Genomic DNA, 17,963 nt, shown 5'->3' on the forward strand with positions numbered 1-17,963 from the left:
CACAAACCTCTATGATCCAAACACCCACAGTTGGCTGAAACACAGTTTTCATCATCAATGGAAGAATTCACAACAGATATGCAGCAGAGTTACAGACCTTTCTCGATCTTTGATATTGATCCAAGCATGGAGATGGTGAGCAACTTTGGAGAGCTAAACGCAGGTGCCATGGAGAATCCAAACTTGAATTCCCAGAGCCTCATGGGCTTCTCCGTTGACAGCTTCTTTATGCTGCAGCAGCAGCAGCCACCTGAGTTTCCGGGAAACTTGGCAGAAAATTTTCCAGGCATTTTCCATCCTAATGATGCCAAGAGTTCGCTGCCTGTCGCTGCCGAGTCCAGTGAAATCCATGACAGCAAGAAAAGAAAAGCAGTAGTGGATGTCCCAGAAAGCAGCTCCGGGAATTCTTCTCCCCCAGTTTCTGAGGGTGGGATTAGGAGAGAAAATGTAACTTCTTCGTCTTTCGCCGCCTTTGTGTTTCTGTGATCCAATATCCCACATCGGGAGTTCGTTTACTGGGGAGAGGAACCCTTGGTGTTACAGTTTTGATCTAATGAAAGATTGGGTTCTTGTTTTCAGAGTTCAGGAAGAGGAAAACGATCGAGGCGAAACGAGAAGGGGGAGGAGAAGCAGAAGGAAGTTGTTCATGTTAGAGCTAGAAGAGGGCAAGCCACTGACAGCCACAGTTTAGCAGAAAGAGTGAGTTGAAATCAAGTTTTTCTCAATCCTTTGACATGCATGTCACAGTAAAACATCAACTGATCAATTTGGGATTTCTACTGTTTCTGATTCATTCGTTTTTGCTGTGTTTTCACCAGGTTAGAAGAGGGAAAATCAATGAGAAACTCAAATGCTTGCAAGGCATTGTGCCAGGATGCTACAAGGTAATTAAGGGCTTTAAGGGCATGTTTTTTCTTTTTCCTTTTCCTGCCAAAGAGAAAATGGATGGAAAATTTTCTTCTCTCTTGCATTCTCATGTGGGTTAAATTTGCAGACCATGGGGATGGCAGTAATGTTGGATGAGATCATCAACTATGTGCAGTCCTTGCAAAACCAAGTCGAGGCAAGCTTTCGAAACAAAAACAAATCAATCAACATCTTTGCCAATGATAGTAAGCATATAAAAACCAGCCAGGACTAACGCCTACCAATTCTTCTGTTTCGAATACAGTTTCTGTCGATGAAGCTCACTGCAGCAAGCCGGTACTACGACTTCAGCTCCGAAACAGATGCCATGGAAGCAATGCAGGTGCTTGCACAGAACCCCTCTTCTTATTTTCAAAATCCTATAAACTGGCAGCCTGATCAAACGAGAGACTCAACAAATTTTCGATGTTAATGCCAGTTTTGATTAATGATGTTGTATGTTGCAGAGGGCAAAGTTGATTGAAGCACAGAAGATGCAGAGGCTTGTGGCAGAAGAGGATCAAGGGCTAGTTTCCACTCAACTTATTGGCTGCCTAGACAACACTTTTGGAAGCTACCCTTCATTGCCATACAACACATGAAAATGTCTCATTTGCTTCTGTTTTCTTTCTTTCTTTCTTTTTTTAAGTTTTTGAATCAAATTTGTCCCCACCTAATGCTATAGAATGAGAAAGAGCAAATTACAATTGTATCAACCCTCACATATATGTGGGAGACTGATTATTAGCAATAAAAGACAACCTAATTTTTTTGTAAAACCATTTGTTCTGAATTTGGGATGGTTTAGGCTTGTGGTTTTGGGTTTGGCTTTTTGAGCTCGGTTGGTAGCCCAACACCTTACCCAATGGCACCAAAAATATCAGTATATATTGGCATATTGTCCAAAGCATAATTAAACACTATCTAACATGATTGGATTTTAATTGATTTGCTGCATCTGCACTCAGACAAACAGTAATCAAACAAGGGAGAGAGAGTCAAAACATAATTAATCCCATGAAAGGACACATTTTGGCCGGACTAGAGTAATCTGCTATCTATGTTGCTTGAAGGTGTCATTTTTCTGTTGAAAAACAAGAAAGGGTTCATTGGTAATGAAATGGGATTTTTTTTTTCCCCATGATTAAATCTAAGATGGATGCTAGAAAAGGCAGAATAATAGAAGAACAAATTTCTGGCACTAAGTTGTGTACAATTGCAAGACACTAAGATGGCAGACTTAACTTCATAAGCAAAGCGTCATGCTCTTGTCCATTGCTATATATATATATATATTGTCTTGGGAACAGGACTCTGAAAAGAAAAATGGATCGAGGAATTTATAGTTTCTTTGTCCTTTTAGTTCCTCAGTTGGTGCAGCCATGCAAGAGTTACTAGACTAAGAAAGAGTTGGTATCTTGAAAATTTTTCGATCCTTCTTGCCAATCTCTTATCCGAAAAAGCAGTCAGTAGGAACAAGCAAGTCGGCTAATGGATCATGGTCACCCGTGTGGGCCAAATGACAGCCAAGTTACTGTGCCAGCATGATGAAAAAATCCCATTTGTCGGAATAATTAGGAGGCTGCAGCTATTCCTTTTGGCACCACAGCCTTTGCAGCAGCAGCAGCAAGGGGTCTAAAATGAGTCAATTTTCCAGGAAAACAGAAGAGAAAGGAAAAAAGATGTCCAGTTCCATGTGGGATAAAAGCCAATGGAACCCACAAATAGATGCGCGCATAAGATCCCATGGATGTTGCCAATTCAAGAAGTGAATGATTAACGAGGGAAAGTTAAGCTCCTATAATGAAAGATTTCTCTCTCAAGTTCTTGTTCCTTTCCGGGCTTTTCTTTAAAAAAAAAAAAAAAGAAAGAAAGAAATCGAACGAAAGAGGCAGATGCATTGCATCCATGGCAGAGGAAGACAGCTTGAAATGGGCCAGGGCATGCCCAAGAGAGCATGGGCAATGTGGGTTCTCTCCCAACTTCTCAAAATGATAAGAACTTATGAGCCTTTAAAGCTACTTTCAATTGGCTCCTCTTTCGCTCTCAATCTTTCTCTTTGACCCCCCCTTTTGACCAAATATTGTTGCTTGCCTCTCGGAGCATTCATGAACAAGGCAGGGTTCCAAACAGGGTTTTTTGGGTCCACCATTTTGTCTAATTGGATAGAGTCATATTCCCAATACAGATTGAGGGTCACATATTGGTTCTAGTTGGATAGATAACAAGTAACTAATATGGGCAAGTTCAAGGTCCCTAATATATGCTGCCTTTTCAGGTGGTAGTAGTAGTAGGGGGGGTTGTTAGCCTGTCACTAATCTTGCTTAGTGCCATTCTTATTCCGACAAAGTGGGAATTATCGTCCATTCCATCTTCACCTACTCGCTAATCGCCTTGCTGACCCTATCCTAAACACACATTTTGGGGCCAAACTTTAAATTTGTCGATACCATGTTTGATATTATCTATGTACTAATCCGTGTTTTTTCGCAGAAATTCAGATTTTCTTTGGGAAAAAGAAAAGGTAAAAGCTTGATTCAATGGCTGCCGACTTGAGTCAACAATGGCAGTTGCCCCAAGCTTGTCACTTGACTAGCAATTACCAAATTTTGACGGCTTATCCTTAGATGGTGTACAAAAGGCAATTCAAAACTTCAAATTAGGATAGAATTTGTAGATTTTGAGTTGATCTTTAGATTTTACTGAATACTCCTACACCTTGGCCAATACTTATTTAGTAACTTGCAGTAGATTTTGAGTCATTCTTCTATTTTCATCTACATAGGTTATATTATATCACGAATTAAATTTTATTACATCTCATTTCAAAATGAAACGAACCCGAGTGAACAATGATGTATCGGGGTTGTGTTTTTTCTTCTAAGTTCGACTTATCAACATATTTGGGGATGATCATACTTTGTTGTGATAAGATAATCTAAAGCACTGATGTAATACCCCGAGAGCCCAGATAAGTTAGAATATATCGAGGATAGTGTAAGAAAGGAAACAACACCAGCTGGATACCTTTTGGGCTGAATGTTGGCAAAGAACTCCCAAGTTAAGCGTGCTTGACCTGGGGCAATCCAAGGATGGGTGACCCCCTGGGAAGTTCGTGTAGGCCCATCAGGGTAAGTTGTTCCGGTTCTTCCTATCGCTCGATGCGGGATGTTACAGGTGGTATCAGAGCCGACCCTTGGCGAAAGCGGTCCGATGAGGGCGGGGAGTGGCGCCGGGGCTTGAGGGCCTGTACAAGGAGCGACTTCTGGCAGGCTTCTAGGATGGCAGCCCCCAAGGGGAGAAGGTCTGGGACCAGTTGTAAGGTCGCATGACGAGGACGTCATGTGCTCAAGGGGGGGAGAATGTAATACCCCGAGAGCCCAGATAAGTTAGAATATATCGAGGATAGTGTAAGAAAGGAAACAACACCAGCTGGATACCTTTTGGGCTGAATGTTGGCAAAGAACTCCCAAGTTAAGCGTGCTTGACCTGGGGCAATCCAAGGATGGGTGACCCCCTGGGAAGTTCGTGTAGGCCCATCAGGGTAAGTTGTTCCGGTTCTTCCTATCGCTCGATGCGGGATGTTACAACTGAGCAGTTGAGAAAGAGAAGGAACATTCATGCATTTGGCAGGCAATATGATGCATGGAATTGCACTAAATATTTCCCAATCTTTGGTTGCTTGCCAAAAGGAACAAATTAGAATATGGTGCAATCCTATGATATTGAGAACTTAATTTCCTTTCTTGATGCCAATGTGTAATGTTCCATTTGTTTATTCAATCCAAATCCATGAAGAGAATCTTTGATTCTTGCTTTTATACTGTCTCTTTTCTTTTCTCCCTTTTGACACTTTTGTTTGATCCTTGGAGAATAAACAAAATGTTGGCAATTTTATAGTGAACCATTATTGCAATCTATTTTAATGCCATTAAAGAGAAATCATATTTTAAAAAAAAAATTATTATTTTAGTTTTTTTTTCTTATCTATTTGTCATACTGCCTAAATCCACATATTTAATCTATACATTTAAGGGTGACATGTTTCGATAACAATGCGATTTGAGATCTTACACCAATAAAATTTGTTAGATCTACACTACCATCAATCCAATCTCAATTTTTCATTCAAACTTCTTTAAATCTAGTACTCTTTTTATCGTGAGCAACCTGTGAACATTAAAATAGAGTAAACTGTCCGAGATGTTTCTAGATCAATCTTCAAAAACTTATATCAAGTGCAATAATACTAGAATCGTGTATTTGAGAACTTTCAAAGTATAAAATGTCTGTATAGCCCCCTCTTATAATTTTTCTTATATACCCCACCTTAGGTTGGTGACATTAGCCTTCTCATCCTTTTTCTCCTTGATTTACAAAATTACTCTTATATTTTATTTTAAATCTTACTTTGATTATTGTTATGACAAACCAAACCTCCATTGATCAAGTAAAAATCAAAATTTCAAACTGAATCAACAAATTTTAGTTTTTGGCTTAATTTGGTTAAGCTTTTTAAGTGTTCAAAATTTTGGTTTTTATTTTTTGGTTGAGTTTTGAAAATTACAATTCAATTTATAAATTAAGTAGACTAAAATAAACAAAATTCATGATTGTTTTCAAAATATCAACAATTTTAGACAATTTATAGATTACCACTCAAATAAATATAAATTAACACTTATGAAAATAATTATACTCCTAAAATGTCTCAAGTTACGAATTATTGAACTTTCTTCGTATTGTTATTTTTATTAAATTTATTTTCTAAAATTTTGATTATATTTTTTTTGTTACGTATAATTAACTCAACTTGATTATCAAGTTATTCTATAATAATCAACCTAATTAACCTAAATAAATCGTAATTTATCCTTTTAGACCTAAAAACCCCTTAAACGCAACTAATGATACTCTTTAACCCAATTAGAAGATGTTTCAAAGAACTAAATTCTTGATCAATAGGCCCAATTCAGTTCTTGGACATGAAGAATAGACCACTAGGGCTCAAAAGTCTTAAGGAAACAGGATCAAAGATTTGGGGCCAAGAAGAAAAGAGCAAACATGGATTAATTGTCCTTTGAAGATATATGTTTGTTTGGTTATCATATGAAGCTTTATTGCACCTTGAACAATTTTATAAATTATATTTTAAATACTAAACAGTTTGGATTTTAAAAAATAATTAAATAATCTAAAGTATGTACTGCTCTAATGAAATTAAGAAAAATTAGAGTGATTATTAGTCACAAGAAAAAAAAGTATTAAATAATTATATTCTATAAGAATATTTTAGATATATTTTAATTAACCAAAATAATTAACATTTTATTCCTCTAATAGATGTTCCTGTTACTTTTAGTTAAATCCATCTCTTTTCATATATACTTATATTATATACAATCATGTTTTGAATTTATTAATCATAATTCTTTATTTACACTAACCACCCGTAAAATTTGTTTAAAACATATTAACTATCTCTTTTATTTAAAAATAGTGTCACACATTCTATTAAATATATGTTACATGACGTACACTAATTTTGTATAAACACAGTGAGTATCCTTTGTATTTTTTAAAATTACAATACTATTTATACTATTCAAATGTTGTATCGAATTACCCCTTCTTAATAAATTCATATTACATGAAATTTTTAATACTTGTTTAATTAAAAGGTGATAAATGTAATTTCAGAATATGAGAATATACCATAATTTAATAAAACTTTATGAATATAGAATGTATTTTATTCTTTTTTTAAAATAGAATAACGTGAAAATGTGTCATTTGTATTTCTTGAAACACCAAAATTCTAAAAGTAATTTTATTGATGTAATCATCAAATAATAAGAAATAATAGCCTCGTTTGAAAGTACAAGGATATAAATATAAAAGTATTGTAAAATATAAAAGATAAATATATAATAATAATAATAAGGATACAATTAGTGATGAAATGTCATTATCTCAAAAAATTTTGTTGATTATTTAAAGATAAATTAACTCATTTTTAATAACTATCTTATTATAAATAGGTAAGAGTATTAGATAAATACACTTAAATTTTATTCTATTTTTAAATATCAAGTATTAATAGCATACGATTTCTATTTATATCAAAACTATTAAACAATAAGTCCTATTTGAAGGGTTAAATACTAAATAATGCACCATAGTGTAGATATACATATATATTAATCGGGTCCAAGTGCTAAGACTCAAACTTGAGGGGTCCAAGTAAAATTATACACAGATCGACGGACGAAGCCGAAGCTCAAGGCGCAAGCCATCCGTAAAGCGAGTTGGCGAAGGTTCACGAATTGGGTTGGGGCTCGATTGTTTGTTCCCATCACGAGGCTCACGAATCCCTATTATTCTTATCGAAACTAGAAGGTTTCCCCATCTATATCCAAAAAAACCCAATCACGACAGCATCTAAATTGGACTTTCCCTTCTACTGCGGGCACTCGTCTGTATTTACCGCTTCGCCGCTTGGGCTTCAAAGATCATGAACTGGGTGGGTTTAGAACGATCAATTGTACGTAATCTGAGGTGGGTTTGATCAGATGTTTCCTGTAATGGGAGAATTTCGTGTGGGGAATTAATGTCGGTGATCTGATCTTACGTTTCCAGGTGATTTGGTTTGTGGATTCTGTATGTGAAATTGTTGGAAGTTTGACGTTTGGATTTTCAGAAGCTTAAGTGTCAACGGCTGAGTTTGAGCATTTGTCTTCAGAATTAGGGTTTTGGGTTTTGAACTGAGGCGGTGGTTAAGTACAAGGGTTTCATGACAATTTGGCGGGCAACTTCATGGATGCGTAGATAGGTTGTTGGTTTTCAAGTTTTTGTTTGAAAGTGGGTAAAATCGGAGATGGCTATGGTAAGCAAAACGAGGAATATGCTTGAAGGACTGGTGAGAGAAGGGTCATTCAAATGGTTGATTAAGAACCGAACTGAGTTTGATGAAGAGTTTGAGGAGATGAAACACTCCCCATCGGGTGGAAGAAATTGGATACCAGAACTCTCCCCGGTGGCAAATCTAGTAGTTCGTAGATGTTCAAAGTAAGTTGCTGCAATGCAAATTCTACTCTGCATATGATACTCTTTTTTTTTTTTTTTCTTTTTGGCTATGTAAACTTAGAAGGGAAAGGAGAAAGACCTCATGCATTAGTGGAGTTGAATAAAGACTACATCAAATACTGATCATTTGTTACTTCATTTGCCACCTATAAGATACATGCTTATGCAATAATTTAAAAAAGAAAAACTTTACCTTCTTGTTCTTAGTGTAATTCCCATCCTAGTTGTCTGATCCTAATGGTGAATCAAATGCTAGGACATAGCTTCTAGGATGTTCCTGTTGCTGGACACAAGCTTACTACATTTAGTTGTGCACTTGAATTTGTCTATATGAACATTGTATGCATGTACCGTACTTATGGAGGGCAAACCGCAAATGATGCAGAATCCTGGGAATTTCAACTAATGAACTCCGAGAAAACTTCGACTTGGAGGCCTCTGATTCTCTAAAGCATCCATCACAGTATGCAAGAAACATGTTGGAATACTGTTCTTTTAGGGCTCTGGCTCTGTCTACACAAGTGGTAGGTTACCTGGAAGACAGGAGTTTCCGGCGCTTAACATTTGATATGATGCTTGCTTGGGAGTTTCCAGCTGCTTCTAGCCAACCATTTGTCAATGTATGTTTTCTAGTCATTGCAATCTATAGCTTACCAACCAGTGGCACTGTTTGAGGGGTCATATATATATGTTAGTTCCTGCCATTTGGTACCAGCCTTCTCTTAGATGCTCCTCTAAGAAGGTATTGCATTTGCCTCCATTTGCCTTTTGACATTGATTTTCCCTCTTCTGGTCCTTGAACTCGTTCCAGATGGGTGACGATGTGACTGTCGGGATGGAGGCCTTTGCTCGAATTGCTCCAGCTGTTCCTGTCATTGCCAATGTAATTATAAGTGATAATCTCTTTGAGGTGCTTACAGCATCAAGTGGTGGCCGACTTCAATTTTCTGCCTATGATAAGTACCTCAGCGGATTAGAAAGGTAATACCTGCCTCTCTGTTTAACTATTTTTGTTTCTTTCTAATCTTGCTGTGTGTGGGTCTCAATGCATTTTTTTCCTTTGAAATCTGATATTCCCATGCTAAATTTCTTTATTTTGTTGAACAGTTTGCCAGAAAAGAAAAAACCTCAAAATACTTGGTTGTTCATATCTTTTCCTTTTATAGCTGAACTACGGAGACATTTATGAGATTATAAATTTATAAGCGAGTTACTTTTCCTTTAGAAGCTTGGTTTTTCCCTCTATAATCTTTGTGTTTTGTCTAATTGACTGAATTGTAATGGGCATTGATGAGAAAAAGAAGTTTATCCTTTTTACATGACGTAGATGTTCAAATTATCCATACCTAAACTAACATATGCAAGCTGACTCTTGTGCCATGAGATTGTGAGTGTGGTTGCACAGTTATGTCTTAGACCATTATCAACACTGCCTGAAAAGTGTGAACACTTCCTAGAAGGTGTTATGTCCATCTGAGGTCTTGTGATACAGTAAGATATGAATTTATGTTGCTAAAAATAATGAAAAAGTAGGTACTATTTCATACACATGTCGAATGTGTATTTACTTACTGCCTTCTCTGTCCTGTTTTTTCCCAAGAATGCGTTTGTGTCTTGTTGTACCTGTGGTTATTAGTACACAAGCATACAAAAAGGACAGAGAGTCTACATGGAAGCTAGATGAGGCTTCAATCAATCATCTTTTAAAGAGTTGGCTAGCTGTTGGATACTCCACTGAAGTGTGGTGTGCTTCATAGATGGTGTGCTGGTAGAGTTAGGAAGAGAAGACTGATAATAAATGGTAATGAGATGGTTGTTGGCTTCCTTATGAATCATGTGGTTAATTTGGGTGAACATTGGATACTCCACTGAAGTGTGGTGTGCTTCATATATGTCAGGCTGGTAGAGTTAGGAAGAGGAGACTGATAATGAATGGTAACGAGATGGTTGTTGGCTTCCTTATGGATCATGTGGTTAACTTGGAGACTTCTAGACAGACTTTGTATTGGATTTTTGCATTCTTGGAGGTTCCAGGGGCCAGCACCATGCAGCTTTTGCTTTGAGTCTCCAGTTGTGGATCAATTGTTTCCTTGATGTGTTTGCTTAGTGTTAAATCTTGTGAAGACATGCTGATGGGAATTGGTTGTAGAGGTTCTAATTCTATAGGTATTCTTGGTAGCAACAGTAAGGGTTGATCCTTTGTGACTGGAAGGTTACAGGTTTGAATTGTGACAGCAGCCTCTTTGTAAAAAAAGCAAGGGAAAGGTTGCATACAGATATGACCCTCACAAAGTGGGAGCCTCTTTCACTGGGGATCACTTTTATATGCTTGATATTATGACCATATGAGCCTCATTTACCTCCATTATCTCCTTAAGGTCGAGGAACCTCCCCTTGGCAGTGGAGGTATGTTGTTCTTGGGAGTAGATATGCTACTGTTATTTTGTGATGCTTTCTTAGATTAGTACCCGTTCAATTATGATCCGGTTTGTATTTCATTTTGAATTGTCATTTGGGGTGGGAGATAGCTCCAATTTTTGACCTGTAACTTTATTTTTTCCAGGGCTATAAGAAAATTGAGGACCCAATCAGAGTCATCTCTCCTTTCCAAACTGCGTTTGGAACAAGGAGAAAAGATCTTGGAAGTTGATGGAACAGTGACCACCCAGCCGGTTCTTCAACATGTTGGAATTTCCACATGGCCTGGTGGGTTCTTAGGATACTTAGCCTATTAATGATAAGAAAAAAGAAAACTTAATGTTAACTACACATCTTGTTAAGCTAATATTGTTGTTAACCTAGTATGCATTGTCTTCCATATGTTGTTATTCATGTGGTAGCATGTCATGTGTATTGCAGGTCGATTGATTCTTACAGATTATGCACTCTACTTTGAAGCTCTTCGGGTGGTGTCATTTGATAAACCAAAAAGATATGACTTGTCTGAAGATCTAAAACAGGTGGTAAAACCCGAATTGACAGGACCGTGGGGAACTAGACTATTTGACAAGGCAGTCTTTTACAAATCAGTTTCCCTGTAAGGCATCATGCATAATTATTTATTTGATAATTATAACTATTTTATTGTAGTTCATTAAATCTTTTTATTTATTACCATTCTGGTTGCTGCAAATGTTATATCATCTGAAAACTACCCTGCATATGCCTTAGAATCTTATATAACCTTTTGCATTTGCCTCTGTAGATCAGAACCAGTTGTGATGGAATTTCCTGAGCTTAAAGGGCATACTCGTCGTGATTACTGGCTAGCTATTATCCGAGAAATTCTGTATGTTCATAGATTTATACACAAATACAGGATTACAGGAGTTGAACGTGATGAGGCAATTCTAAAGGCTACGCTTGGAATTGTGCGAGTACAGGCCCTTAAAGAAATAAGCTCTGCAAGCTCTCCTTGCTATGAGTCTCTTCTTATGTTCAATCTCTGTGATCAACTTCCAGGTGGGGACCTTATACTAGAAGCACTTGCAAACATGTCATCCTCCAGGGAATTAGACCGGACTAACCATTCCAAAACTGGAAGCAGAATGTACTCAATGTCAACTCTGGCCATGGCTTCTAGCTTAGGATTTGTGTTTGGTACAAGTTCTAATGATAATGAGGCTGGACTTTGCGTGGGTGAGGTCACTGTGGGAGACATGACTCCACTGGAAAGAGCACTTAAGGAATCTAGAAGCAACTATAAAAAAGTGGTGGTTGCACAAGCAACAGTTGATGGGGTTAAAGTAGATGGTATTGACACTAATGTAGCAGTGATGCAGGTCCTGCTAATATTGCTCTTATCATACATTTGTTTGCTTTTATTTTTATTTCAATAAGCATTTTGACTGATCATCCCCCCCCCCCCCCCCAAAAAAAAAAAAAAAAAAACAATGCCAACTTCCCATGCACACACATGCAAGTGCATATGATTGTGTAAAGTTCTGTTCTTTTCTTTTATTGAGCTGCAGCTAAAATTTACATGATATTTCCTTTGTATTGATTTCTAAATTTCACTTATACTTACAGGAGTTACTATTTCCTGTTAGAGCAGTTGGGAAATGGCTTCTTTCTTTGGCATATTGGGAAGATTCTCTGAAATCTTCAGTTTTTTGTTTGTTTTTCTCTTACATCATTTTCAGGTAATGTTGCCTTTTTGAGTCAACCTATCTTTTGACTGCTAATTATTTGCGCATCAGTGGATCATGATACATATGCAAAGCATCAATCTTATTATAATGTGGTTGACATTGGCACAGTTGATTGTGTCTGCCTCTAATTCTAGTTGGGCTCAGTTAACATGCTATAACTTAACTACGATGCTTCTGGTGGTTGGCTTGAAAGATGCACAAAGAAGAAAGCTTAGTTCCTCAAGTTCTTGTTTGTAAGCATTTTGAGGGGTATAAAACATATTTCCATGACCTATCTGGAGTGTTGCTAGTTATAATCTAAAATTTTGAGAGGGGAGTCTTGGTGCACTAGAGGAGTCTTGTACATGGCAAGCAAATTTCCATCATTTTTTATGGTAAGGCACTGTTTGAATTTAGGAAATGCTATTGTGCTAGAGTCAATCATTGCTGTAAAGCAAAATGGTCATTGAAGAATACCATCCCAAACTTTTAAAATAGTGCCTTTTTATTCCTTTCTATTTGGAGAAGAAGGGTAGTTCAACCCTTGGTGGTTTAAGATACTGGCCTAAAAGGATGAGCATCATGGGAGTGTATATTCCATCTCCAGCAGAGAAAGTGTTTTGCTGGTATGTTTTCCAATTTGTAGTGTTGCGTGTGTGGCTCCTTGTGCATTCCTTGGTGATAAAGAGTACAAATTAATTTTGGTTGGTTTTGGTGCCCAGTTCCAAAAAGATGAGGGTATTAATGCAGATATTACCCATAGAATTAAGGCATAAAAATTAAAATGGAAAGTGAATTTGGCATTCTATGTGATAATAAGATTCCATTAGAGCTAAAAGGAAAATTTTATAAGATAGCTATAAGCCCGGATTTGTTGTATGACACAGTATGTTGGTTAATAAAGCACCAACTTATGCAAAATATGAACATAATGGATGTGAGGATGCTAGGATGGATGTGGGATCATGCAAGAATAAATAAAATTAAAAATAAGGTTATTCGTAGTAAGGTCAGATTGGCTTCTATTGAAGATAAAATGCATGAGACACAATTAAAATGGTTTGATCATGTTAGAAGATTACTAATATAGAGGAAGACCAAGAAAACTTGGTAGGGAGACATTTAGGTATGATATTAGTTACAACGGCTTTATGGAAGATAAGATCATAACCAGAAATGATTAGCAAGCGAGAATTCATGTAGCTAACCCCTCATAGTGTGGGATTAAAGCTTGGTATGTTTTTGTTGATACCTGGTGGTTAATATATTACACTTAAGTTTTTGTGCTGGACAGGCTGTGTTGTGCTTTTTCTTCTTTCTTTCCCCTGTTTTACTTCATGTAGTCAGTGAACTATTCTAGATTTGCATTTCTGGTCTGTGAATTATGGACATTTCACCAACAGAAGCCATGAGAATGTAATGCATCTTAGGACCAAGAAGCTCTAGCACGCATCACCCCAAACACTGCCATGTGCTGCTTGTAAATGTGTTGATACCTCTTTTTATGTTTGCTTGCATAGTTATGCTGTTTCAGTGTCTTTAGGGGCCAGTGCTATCCTTACCAGCAAAACAGCTATAAGAGTTTGTTTTGGGGATTTGGGGGGGAAAAAAAAAATCTCAAACTGTGCTTCTGCAGGGGATGGTTGGGTTATGCTGCTGCATTGCTGCTCGTCTTCATGGCTATTTTTATGGTACTTAGCCGACTTTGCAGCCAAGGAAGTGTTTATGAGCTAAAGGTCATAGCACCTCCTGCCATGAACGCAATGGAACAGCTTCTGGCTGTTCAGAATGCAATATCTCAAGCTGAAGAGCTGATCCAGGATGGAAACATTGTTCTTCTGAAGCTCCGTGCCCTACTGTTATCCATTTTCCCTCAGGTTTTGTTTGTTTTCTTTTCTTTTGCCAATTGATATCGTCAATTGATATTATTGTTATTACTAATATCTCAACTACTAGTGCTGCTTAGTTTCTGTTTTCTTGTTGAGTGGTAGGTTTTTCATGCACTTTCTCTGTTCCTAGTTTTCATAGTTCACCTGTTCCAGGTATTCTTGTGTCTTTGCTCTTAAGGAATACTGTTCTGCTGGATAAGCAGTCATTTTGGTGGGATCATGGCTACCAATGGCTAAAAAATAAATAAGTAATATACAAGAATCTATGCATAATCCTTGACCCCTTCGTGTTGGTAAGGTTAGGCAATAGAGGTTGTTTCTTGTTTTGAAATGTGCATGCATCTACTTAAAAAACGGTAGGATCTTTCTTTTTGAATTTCTAGGACTGGACGCATTACCGTGGGATGCTTGTCTGTGCTTCGTAATAAGCTATTCCTTAAGACATGCACTTTTGTTGGGTCTGACGTTTCTGTTAGTAACGCGCCTGCTGTATGTGCCCTGGTTTGAAAGTTGTAGCATTCTCCATATTTTCTTCTTTTTCTCTAGTGATTTACTGATTTTCAAGCTGTGTTTAGGTATCTAATATAAATCACAACATCTTTATCTTCAGGCTAGTGAGAGACTCGTGGTTGCTTTTGTTTGCATGGCCTTGATTCTGGCTTTCCTACCAAGTAAATACGTAATCCTACTCGTCTTCTTGGAGACGTTTACCATGTACTCGCCTTTGAGGAAAGCAAGTACAGAGCGGTGGACCAGGAGGATGAGAGAATGGTGGTTTAGTATACCAGCTGCCCCTGTTGTCATCGAACGAGCAAGAGATGACAAAAAGAGGAGGTGATCATGTACATACATATCAATGTTTATCGTATAGAGTTCCTTCTTGTAAAGCAATATTTCTGATTACCAGTCACCCATATCCAAATAGTAAAAAGCAGAAGAGAATCATCCCAAGAAGTCTCTAATTATGCATGCATGCATGCTTGCTTGGTTGGAATGTGATATTTATGTGCCAGCCTGTGAGAATGTTTTATGTTTGATATTTGATGTTTGCATATATATATATATATATATCATCAATCAAGAGAAATTGATTTTGTATCTGTCTCTATGAATTCAGATTGTACAGATGCTTCTTGTTTATCTAGGTTTGGTTTTATAGATTATATAGTGCCTGCACTGCACCCCACCCGACAGGTAACGAGCTTCAGCTTGTTTGTTGTCTATGTAATTAAAGTTGATTCAGAAGCAAAAGCTGCCCTGCAGCTCTAGATTTTGTAGTTTGGGATGGATTTTAACTGGTTTTCACAGTTCCAATGGAGATATATGAGATTGCTCGTCTTCAGTTCATGAGTTAAATTCTGTAAGGGAAGAGAGGGGATGATGGAAGAAGCCCTCGTCTGTTTTATGTTTTTGATGATGGAGACTAAAAGTGTAATTTCCACATAATTAAGATATTTGTTTGAATATGAACACAATGATAGTTGATGGATTTCTATCCCATTCCCATTGTTAGTTGTGGATGGATACTAAGTAAGAGAGTTCGGATAAGGTTCTTCTTTTCATATATATATATATATATATGTATATATATTTTTTGGTTCTTCCAACAAAAGTTACAAGCGAGCGAGATCGAGTATGCGTCGGGGGATGCAATGCATTCATCGAGTGGGGTTGGGTTTTCATTTTAAAAGTTAAGGTCAAGAAATGCATTGATCGAGTGGACTAAAAAAGCTGTGTAATTCTCTGGTGGGACAGTGTAACCACCGAGAGAGTGTCAGGAAGTCATGTGTAGCATTATCCTTCATGGGGGTTGGTTCAAATGCAATGCGTGTCTCGTTTAAGTGAATCGAATGATCTAACAATGGGGGGGAGACTCACGATTTTACATGAACACGAACGAACACCCGTACTAATTATTACTAATTTACTATTTTAGTATCCACAGCGTGTACATAGAATAAAAAGGTGGATGCCAGCAGCTGCAGCACAATGAGAAGCACATTTTGGGCATGGGGGAAATGAAATCCATAGAAATTGGAAGGGAAGAAAGGAAAGAGAGGTTTTACAGTGCCGCCAAACGCGCAGACAGAGGACACATGTCAAAACTGCTTCCCGCAACTCCTCTCTGTTTCCATGGCGTCCATTTGTCACCCATCCCAACAACTCTTCTGCTCCACCCTTATCATCCTATCTTCTCCATCTCCACCACCCCTACTTTCCCTCTCTCTCTCTCTCTCTCTCTCTACATATATATGTCATCGCTCCCACCCCATTCATTCTGGACTCTAGCGAGCGATCGAGCGAAGACGACACCCAGAAAGCCACCGAGCACATGCCAGAGGACTCATCGATCGATCGATCGGGACCTAGTTCTGAAAATGAGTCCAGCTACGCATTTTCACGAACACATTTCGGGCAAGAGAGAGCGTGACGCCAATTGCGGTAATAACAATAAACATATTCTCAAGATTAATAAAGACTCGCATTTGATCAAGAAGTCCTCGTCGTCATCTCCGTTGCCGCCGTCCTCTTCATCCTCCTCCGCCACAAGCTCCGCCAAGCCGCAGCAGCAGCGCCACCACCCGGTCATCATCTACACGCATTCCCCCAAGGTTATTCACACTCATCCTCGGGACTTCATGGCCCTGGTCCAGAAGCTCACCGGCCTCTCCCGCTCCGACGACAACCCGCCCCGCCCCAAACCCGACCCCGACGCTTCTTCTTCCGAGGACAACACGACCAAGAATCAGAAGGCGGTCGCCGCCTCGGCCGACGACAACGACTCCTCGTCGTCGGTGGTGACGGACGAGAACTGCGGCAGCACGGTTGTCGGGAATGTGGAGATCAATTCGTGTTTTCCGTCGGGGACTCATCACCATCCGCCGATTTTCGATGCGTCGAATCCTTGTTTCAGCAACATTCCGTTGTTCAGTACGAATTCCTGCGATTTCTTGTGCCCGGCGGCAGCCCAGCCGTTTTACAACAATTACGCAGAGTCCTTGCTATTGATGCCTAGCATGCGAACCTCCATCTCCTCTGCTTCTTCATCCGCTTTGGAAGCCATGAACGAGTTTCGTGAGTTTTGAAAATTCTTTCATTCTTGGGTTTCAAACTAATTTAATAAACATAACTTCACCTTCTTCTTTATCTACTCCTCTTTTCATTTTCTTTATATTTTTTTTATTTTTATTTTTTATAATTTGCATGATCAAGATGGCAACGAGGAGGATGGCGCCAGCCGTGACGGTCTGCTGCACCAAAATATTTTAGGGGTGTTATTTTAATATTATTAATTAAAACATTGAGATACATTAAAAATAATATTTTTGAATCATTTTTATAATTTTAACAAAATTTTTGAGTCGTTGATTAATATTAGAAAATCATCAAAAATCGAAAATGTGAATTCAAAATTTTTTATTTTTTTAGAATTTATTTCTAAAATTTGTTTGAATATATTATAGAGTTTATATCTATTTTTAGATTAAATAAATATTTTTTATAATTTTTTATTAAAAATATATATTTACAAAAAAAGGTTCCTCATATTTTTTTCATTAACGTATTTTTTTATATTTTTATTTTTTTTAAATATTATTACTTTATTTTCATTTCATATCATATTATTTTTTATTTTTATTTCACTGCAACATAGAAGATGACAATGAGAATTTTTTATCAAATGTGAATCCTTATTAGTCTTAAGATTATTATTGTTGTCATCGTCGTCATCGTCGGTCTTCCACCTCCTCTTGTTTAAAAATGTTCAAGAAAATGTGAGGTTGAACTCATTTTTAAAACTAAACTCTAATTGCAATCTACAAATATGTATTCTTAAACAATCTCTCATTTCTATTTCGATAACTCAGTCTTAACTTCAAATATAAATAATATAATTAATTATAAACAAAATCAGACAATAAGTTGAAATTGACATTCTTTTTTTTTTTCA

General features: G+C 37.5%; 3 protein-coding genes across 3 annotated transcripts; all 3 read left to right on the forward strand.

Moving 5' to 3' along the window:
• On the forward strand, positions 1 to 1,636 carry LOC127793117 (transcription factor BEE 3). Its single transcript, XM_052323901.1, has 6 exons — positions 1 to 447; positions 580 to 699; positions 819 to 884; positions 995 to 1,063; positions 1,172 to 1,249; positions 1,374 to 1,636. Exons 1-6 carry the CDS (start codon positions 58 to 60, stop codon positions 1,506 to 1,508), a joined length of 858 nt encoding a protein of 285 aa, XP_052179861.1. The 5' UTR covers positions 1 to 57; the 3' UTR covers positions 1,509 to 1,636.
• Positions 1,637 to 7,211: 5,575 nt separating this feature from the next.
• On the forward strand, positions 7,212 to 15,109 carry LOC127793067 (uncharacterized). Its single transcript, XM_052323832.1, has 9 exons — positions 7,212 to 7,974; positions 8,378 to 8,612; positions 8,804 to 8,973; positions 10,556 to 10,698; positions 10,852 to 11,029; positions 11,198 to 11,774; positions 12,022 to 12,134; positions 13,759 to 13,999; positions 14,622 to 15,109. Exons 1-9 carry the CDS (start codon positions 7,784 to 7,786, stop codon positions 14,847 to 14,849), a joined length of 2,076 nt encoding a protein of 691 aa, XP_052179792.1. The 5' UTR covers positions 7,212 to 7,783; the 3' UTR covers positions 14,850 to 15,109.
• Positions 15,110 to 15,763: 654 nt separating this feature from the next.
• On the forward strand, positions 15,764 to 17,157 carry LOC127793049 (VQ motif-containing protein 20-like). The gene has a single exon (XM_052323814.1). The coding sequence runs from the start codon at positions 16,021 to 16,023 to the stop codon at positions 17,095 to 17,097; it is 1,077 nt and encodes a 358-aa protein (XP_052179774.1). The 5' UTR covers positions 15,764 to 16,020; the 3' UTR covers positions 17,098 to 17,157.
• Positions 17,158 to 17,963: the final 806 nt, after the last annotated feature.

This window comes from Diospyros lotus, unplaced genomic scaffold (genome assembly GCF_014633365.1).
Source record: "Diospyros lotus cultivar Yz01 unplaced genomic scaffold, ASM1463336v1 superscaf1, whole genome shotgun sequence".
Taxonomy (NCBI): domain Eukaryota; kingdom Viridiplantae; phylum Streptophyta; class Magnoliopsida; order Ericales; family Ebenaceae; genus Diospyros; species Diospyros lotus.